Source organism: Triticum dicoccoides, chromosome 7B, assembly GCF_002162155.2.
Source record: "Triticum dicoccoides isolate Atlit2015 ecotype Zavitan chromosome 7B, WEW_v2.0, whole genome shotgun sequence".
In the NCBI taxonomy this organism is placed as follows: Eukaryota; Viridiplantae; Streptophyta; class Magnoliopsida; order Poales; family Poaceae; genus Triticum; species Triticum dicoccoides.
In genome coordinates this window covers 465,538,949-465,547,060 of record NC_041393.1, presented here as the reverse complement: position 1 = coordinate 465,547,060, position 8,112 = coordinate 465,538,949, and the positions used below count along the sequence as shown (strand labels likewise).

Sequence of the window (8,112 nt, the reverse complement as noted above, 5' to 3'; positions counted from 1 at the left end):
GGCTGTCGCCCTTCCTGCCCCGGCCAAGGGTACCCTGGATTCAATGTTCCATCTAGAGTTGTGACTACTTATAGATGGTCTGCAGTTGGACACATACACGACTCAGCGGTTAGAAATTAAAACTGACCCCCCACATCACCTTCCCAGGGGCACACGGAAGGCGACATAGGGCAATTACCATTGCCACTGCTTGCCTGCTCCATCTTTTCCTCCCTTCTCGCCACTAGGCAAAGCCCCATGCAGCGGTAGGCGTCCCTTCGTCCTCTTCCCTCTCCCCCTAGAACCAGACCCGAGCATGATACACCACCATTCATGAGGTCCTCCCATTGTGCCAGTTGGTGGCTACCGGCCCAGGGGTGGGTGGTCAGGGCCGTCATGAGGGTGCATTTGCCCCGCCATGGGTGCAACGCCCAGGGAGCAAAGCGCATGATATAAGTTGCTGACCCGGGAGGCCGACATGGGAGTTCGATTGGTGGGCACGTGCGAGTGCAGTGTCCCTCTAGTAATTCTCTCCAATAAAAGATAAACTCAAAGAATAAATCATGCAGTGGTGATAAAAAATGCATGAAGTAGAATATCTATCTTAATATATTATGATGCAAAATGCATGTGTTACCTACACTCTTCGTCGGGATGATATTTAGACTGGGACAAAAATGTCCGAAAGTGTGCTTCAACCAGCTCTGTGTACAACACTCGCCTATATGTGCATCGTGGGGCCACAACCCACTTTCCATCGACAGAATTGCTTCATGACATAAAGCAACAATTCTCGCAATCATTGGCTTAGGAACAAGCCAATTCTTTTTTTTACATAAAAAAAGCTGATTCTTCTTAGAGGAGGGAGCTGGTCACGAAACCCACAACAACTGACATGAGGGGCCCACCTGATAAGGTTTAGATCGAGAATGAAGCGAGGGGCATGGCTGATAATCCTAGACTAAAGCCCATCAATATCGAGGCCCGGTTACTCTAGAGGGTTCGTCTATGCCTGCTTAGTGCAAGGTGGAGGTAGCATCGCGTCAAGGACACATAGAGTGGGCCGGCCCATAAATGGGCCGACAATATCTTCCAATTTTTGTTCGTTCCTTCCTTTTTATGTGTGTTTATATTTTCAAAAAATATTCTAAATACAAACATTCCAAAACTTAAGCTTACCAAAATTTTCTTAAAAAGTGTGAATTTGGAGAAAGAAAAGACGGTGTAAAATTTTTGTTAGCACCAATTTTATAAATGTTGACAACGTTCAAAATTTTGTGACTTAGAAAAATGTTTAAAACATATTCAAACAAGTTTATTTGAAAAATATTTAAAAAATGGTCAAACACATATGTTTGAAAACTGTTTGATGTGTAAATTCAGATGTATACAAAAAATGTACAGCGTGTATGCAAAAATGTAGACATGAAAAACATAAATTTTGAGAAATGTTAATCATGTATTTACAGAATGTTAGACATGTATAAAAATGCTCCTAGTGTTTGGAAAAAATGTACAAGGCGTATGGAAACAAGTAGACATCAAAACAAAATTCAAAAAGTGTTAATCGTGCATTTGAAAAAACCATAAACATGTATATAAAAAATGTACCAAATGTATAACATAAATATACAAGTGTATGAAATTGTTTTACATCAAAATCGATGTTTGAAAAAATGTCAATCATGTACTTGAAGTTTCTTAAAGGGGTATTAAAAAAAGGTTCTATATGTGTACGGAAAATTTATAATGTGTATGGAAAAGATATTGTGCATCGAAACCTAAATTTGAAACAATTCTGATCACGTATGTAGAAAATGCTCAGCCAGTACACAAAATAAGTTTTAGATGTATATGAAAAATGTTAATTGTGTATTAAAAAACCCAACAAAGAAACCCGCAGCAGCGAACACACTAAACAGCGAACGAAAGGTAGAAATGTGCTGGCGCCACACGAATCTTCAGATGAGACGGGAGTTACTCTCGCTATAAGCAAGATATAGTTGTCGCCTACTCTAGAATTGTCATCATCTTGGGAAATGAACAACACATCATTCACCTCTTGTGCGTGGGTGTATCGTCTCCCTCTCCATCACAAAACCCAAGAATTCACCATAAAAAGAGCCACGAGAATTCACCCATCCTCTGTGCAAATTCGTGTTATGTCAATTGTGTGTCGTCAATTGTGTCACCGGTGCGCTAGTTGTTCTTATCAGATGCTGAATGGTAGGGAAGATCTTTTTTTAGGGCTGGTAGGGAAGAGTTAGGCATGAACCTGTTGATGTGGTTTCTCATTCATGTCTAAAGAATTAATTATCGAAGCTGAAGAAAAAACCACTAGGATGCAGAAACGTGGTGAAAAAAAAATGTAGCTCTAAATCAATGTATGGCGAAAGGGGAGAGACTAGTGTAAAAGCAGCACCTAGTGTGCAAAAATAGAAAAAAACAGTGACATCCGTCGGATATTAAATGGATGTCTCAGATTCAATGTATGTGAGTCAGTGGAGCTTCTGTGCATTTTATGAAAACCCCCTTGTATAACAGTTATCCACAAAAAGATCCCTCCACCATGTTCCTCAAGCTGGATCTCAGACATCCATTCAGAATCCGATGGATGTTGATGATTTTTCTATTTTTGCACACTAAGTGCTTTTTGTACACTAGTCTCTCCCTGGCGAAAGTGCTATTGTGAGAGCGAGCTCACATGCTCTCAGAAGAATAGCAACAAAAATAGTAGAATCTTTTTTAAAAATGGTTGGTGATTTTCCTACACGCGTGCAAGTTTGTGCGATGGAATCACATTTGTGGATGTGCCAGCAAAAAAAGCCAAAATCAATGTTCCAAAATGCTTCCAGAAACACTCTTTTTAAAGCATCGATTTTGTCTTTTTGCCGGCACCTCCATAAATGTGATTACATCATAAAAAATTGCCCGCATAAAATCATCAATTTTTATTGACAAAATATTAGATTTTTTAAATTTTTTGTTATTTTTTTTATTTTACTGTTAATCCAAACGCCATGTCCTAGCCGGCAATAATAACACAAATAGAGAAAATTTTAGACGAAAAAACACAAACAAGCGAGGTATGGAATGCACTAAACAATGACGTTCTTATTGAAAACCAAGAAAGAAACAAAGAAAATTGATGAAAAAACAAAGAAAACAGGGGAAAACAAAGAAACCCGGGGAAGAAACAAAGAAAACCAAAAGAAAAACAAACAAACAAACAAAATGGCATCAGCGATCGAGTGAGGGTGAACGAGAGGTAGAAATGTGCCGGCTCAGTACTATACGCCGCACAGAAATCTTCAGGCAAGACTGGAGTTACTCTCGCTATAAGCCAGATATAGTTGTCGCATACTCTAGAGGTGTAAAAACCAAGACCAACCCGGGCTAGACTAGCCTGTTGGCATTTTTTTATAGAAAAAAATAAAAACCGAGACCAACCTGGGCTAGACTAGCCTGTTGGTATTTTTTTATAGAAGAAAAACTCCGTGAGCACCAAACGCTCACTTGAACACTAGTGGGCTGGCTGCGAACTCCCGCGCATTGCCAACAGAGCTCAGTTCTCATACTGAGGTGTCAACGTCTCCAATCCGGGGAAATGAAGGACGTGCGTGCGTCATCTCCCTCTTTATCCGAAAACCCAAGAATTCACCCTAAAAACCCCCAAGAATTCGCCCATCCTCTGTGCAAATTCGTGTTATTGCAACCGTGTGTCCTCAATTGTGTTGCTGGAGAATGTGACACTACACCGCGCTAGTTGTTCTTATCAGATGATGAATGGTAATGAAGAGCTAGGCATGAAGAATCCATTATAAAAGCTGAAGAAGAAACCACCAGGATGCAATAACGTGGTGAAAAAAATATGTAGCTCTAAATCGATATACGGGCGATAATCACACATAACACAAACAGAGAAAATTCGAGGAGAAAAAAAGCACAAACAGAGAAGGATCACAGCGAGGTCTTGGATGCACTAAACAATGATGTTCTTATTGAATCGCATAAGGAAACTCAACTGAAGAATTCTCAAACCCCACCAACTTCACAACATCACATTTTACAGATAAAGGAACATGCATCATCCAGGTGCTACAGCTTCGATCTGAACCAAACAACAGGATGTTCTTCACATCATCGAGACATTCGTGAGACTGCCCACCACGTACGCACTTTTATGTTGCCGAAGGCATTATGGACCCAACGACTCTTCCCATGGCTGGCTTAGTAGTCGTTGCCGGCGACGGAGCTGTGGTCGTCGCACATGTACAGGTACCGGTAGACGACGCCGGCGAGGCCACCGCCGATGAGCGGGCCGGCCCAGTAGATCCAGATGTTGGTGAAGTCGCCGCTGGCAACGGCGGGGCCGAAGGAGCGTGCAGGGTTCATGGACCCGCCGGAGAAGGGGCCGGCAACGAGGATGTTGGCGCCGACGATGAAGCCGATGGCGATGGGGGCGATGGTGCCGAGGGAACCCTTCTTGGGGTCGGCGGCGGTGGCGTACACGGTGTAGACGAGCCCGAAGGTGACGATGATCTCCATCACGACGCCCTCAAAGGCGCCCACGCCGGAAAGCCCGTGTGTAGGGGTCGCCTGAGAAAGAAAACAGTCAGTATCAGTGTCGTTCGTTTTCGTGGTCCGCCGGCCGGAAAACGCGCCCATATATATGGGCTGATGTTACGTACCACGCCGGTGCAGAACTGGACGAGGAAGGCGCCGACGATGGCACCGAGGAGCTGGGCAACCCAATAGAAGATGCCGGTGAGGATGGTGATCTGGCCGCCGAGGGCGAGGCCGAAGGTGACGGCAGGGTTCACGTGGCCGCCGGAGATGTTGGCGCCGATGGCGACCGCGACGAACAGCCCGAACCCGTGGCATATCGCCACGGCAATCAGCCCGGATGGGTCAAGGGGCGCGCCGCCGCTCACCTTAGCTGCAATTATTAACTTTCCGTTAGCACCCAGGTGTCGTCGTTCACTTTAGCCATACGAGCAGAGCATACATGACAGAACTCACTGTAGGCGATGGCAGAGCCGACGCCGGCGAAGACGAAGATGAGGGTGGAGATGAACTCAGCGATGTAGGCCTTGAAAGAGGCCAAGCTGAAGGAGTCATCGAAGCGACCGAAGGCGATGGAGCCCGGCATGGTGGCTAGAATGGCCGAGGAACAGAACTGGGAGGATGAGAGGTAGAATGTTGTCGCTTAGAATACGGATCAGAGACTCGGCCACTGAGCTTTATAGATGGGCTGAGCGGCTGTTCAGTTTGAAATAAGATAAAATGTGTGCCTATTTTTGGTGTTAGGTTCGTGTATAATATAGATCAAATATGACCTTTGTGCATGTTACCAGGGATACTTAGGGCATCTCCAACGGCAATCCACAAATTTTCTCCGAGACAGAAAAAACCAGCCCGCAGACACGCATGCGAAAGGCCGTCGTTCAACACTATCCGCATACGTTTCAAACAACTTTTCAACTAACCGGATGAAACTCATGCAAACGCGGCGGATTTTCATATAAACCAGACGAGATTCATGCAAACAAGCAAGATTTCATATAAACATACATGATGAAATTCATTACATTTCGGACATATTTCAACTAAAATTGGAACTTGTTCGACTCTAGAGGTATACAACCTAAACTAAATGATCGCCGGTGCCTGTCCTCATGTCCGGCCATGAGCCCCGAGAACTGAAGCTTCGCCTTCTTCAGTTCTATCTCGACGCACTCCAGCTCCGCCTCCGTAACCTCCACCTCCGGAGCCCCAGGAAATGAAGTTGTCCGTCTCCACGTCGCCATCAAGCGACTAATGGACCGACGATACTCAGCCCACCAATCTTGGCATCGACGGAAGGGGAGGAGCGGTGGCCTTCTTGGGAGCCGAGTGGCGATGACCTACCGTGCACAACACTCCTCGCTATCGGCGGCGCCAGCGGACGTGCCGACTTCATGGTCGTGGCAGCGGGGCGCGACCTCGGCGGTGGCGGCGATGCCGTCCTCGTCGGTCTTGCCCCACACCTCGTCTGCCGCCTAGTCAGACTCCTCGTAGGCGACCTCCAATTCAGCCTGACGCTAGCGGTACTGCCAACAGGAGAGGGGGGTCTCACAGCCGGCGCGGTAGGATTCGAGCAACGCCGCTTGCTCCACCAGGTACATGTCCGGCATGATTGCTTGTCGGCGGCGAGCTGCTCCTCCGCCTGTTAGTGCTCCTAGAGGAGGTGGTGGTGTAGGCGGCGGCGGCCTATGCCTCCTGGAACTGCTCGTCCCGCTCATATCGCACCATGTCCATGTAATGGGCATGGGTCTCGCCGATGGTCATGGTGCAATGCACCAGCGAGGATGGCGAGGACGAGGAGGGTGGCGTGGATGAGGAGGATGGCGCCGGCTCGTCGCAGGCCACGTCCTCCATTGCGAGTCATTGTCCTCCAGCAACAATTGCTGCCATCTTCTTCTTTTGCTCCGACATCAGCCCGTCCTAGAGATCTTTCGAGCATGAGGAAGCCATGGGCGAGTGGTACGAAGAGGGAAAGGGATCAAAGGCGGATGACTACGGCTATGACCGGGGCAGCCGTTTATATATCAATGGTGGGCGGCGGAGGGACGGACGGGTGGCGCCAGAGTAGCAGCCTCGACAACCGTGTGTTATTAATGTGGGCGGCAGGTGGACGGACAGACGACCGTCGTGTCGTTTCAACGCGGAATAGTTGCCCACACCGGGAAGCGGCGCGGGCGGCATTCTCTCAGCCGGTACGCCGCTTCAATGCCGACGCTAGTGAGAGGTCGCGTCCACTCTGGCCGGGCATGAATGTGGCACTGACGCTGTAGAGCGGTGCTAACCATTTCAGGCAAGAAGCACTTGAGGAAGAGGGAGGGGGTTTGGGTGGGCCAGGGCGGTCAGACGCGAGCATGGCATCGGTCCAGACACCCGTAAAGCTTCCCACATTTATCTCTGGGTCGCGGGGTGAAACACGTCCGGACCGTTCAGCGGACTGATACAGAACCACGTTGGATGACTTCTACAGTCTATACATATGCGGCGGTTTGAGGGTCGGCATTGGAGATGCCCTTAGGATAATTCTAGCTGATCCACTATACAAAGGTGGAGGATCCGGCTGAGTAAAGCTTAGTAGAGTATATTTACTCTACTAACTTTTGGCCGGACCCGATCCCATAAATATAACAGAGTATAATTTTTTTTCTAACTTACAAATTCCAGTTTACATTGCAAATACATATTAGCACATGTATGTAGTTGTAGTGGCCTTTGTACTAACCCTACCATCCCGCAGGACAATTCTTTCTGGTCCAGTGCATATAGTCAAGTGACCCCTGCATCCCTAACCATCCTCTTGCTTCACTCTGCCGTTAGCCTCTAGATATCTTCCTGTAACATCCTAATTTTCAATTTGGATGTTATTCATAGATCATTCATATGCATCCATGACTTATTGCATTGTTTTGCTTGCATTTTGATCCAAGAGGCCTTAAGCAACTCAAGGACCAATTTGAGAGAGTTGGAGGTTTCACGAAAATCCAATTTTGATTTATCAAAATTTGGTAATTGGATCAAACTGTTTTTCAAAATTCTTTTCCAAATATTTTAAAACAATGAGAGAAAATAATACGACTTCTCCAAAATCAGTAGAAAAATATTGAAAATTAAATTTTGAATTTTTGGAGAATTTATTGGATTTTATTCGCTAGTTTATTTATTTGTTTGCGTAGTAATTAGTACTATAATGTTTGTTTTTAGTTTAGGCATTTAGGCCTAGAAAAATGTTCACGAGGTCACTAATAAGGCCATATAGCTATGTGATTTTTTCTGAAATTTTTAGGGTTTTATTTATATTTATTTTGTGTGTTTTAGTCTGTGGAAAATTTGTTTTTTTTAAAAAAAAATCGGGCCGACCGAATTGGGCCGCGCCCAGCCCAGCCGACCCAACAGCCAACCGCCTCCGCCGCCGGCTCTGGACAGAGTCCCGCAGCATCACGCGTCGCTGCCGAGGAGTCCGACCCGGACTCCCAAGTCCGTCGCCGCCCCGCCGCCCCTTCTCCAAGCCGAGCCGCCCCCTCCTCCTCTGAAATACCCCGCCCCGGCCCCCGACTCTCCTCACCTCGAGCC

At 46.6% G+C, this 8,112-nt stretch overlaps 1 protein-coding gene across 1 annotated transcript; it reads right to left on the bottom strand.

Annotated features, from left to right (window-relative positions):
• Positions 1 to 3,952: 3,952 nt before the first annotated feature.
• On the bottom strand, positions 3,953 to 5,200 carry LOC119337190 (probable aquaporin TIP2-2). Its single transcript, XM_037609309.1, has 3 exons — positions 5,002 to 5,200; positions 4,671 to 4,918; positions 3,953 to 4,578 (listed from the first exon to the last, which is right to left on the bottom strand). The coding sequence occupies exons 1-3, from the start codon at positions 5,129 to 5,131 to the stop codon at positions 4,210 to 4,212; spliced, it is 747 nt and encodes a 248-aa protein (XP_037465206.1). The 5' UTR covers positions 5,132 to 5,200; the 3' UTR covers positions 3,953 to 4,209.
• Between the last annotated feature and the right edge of the window lie 2,912 nt (positions 5,201 to 8,112).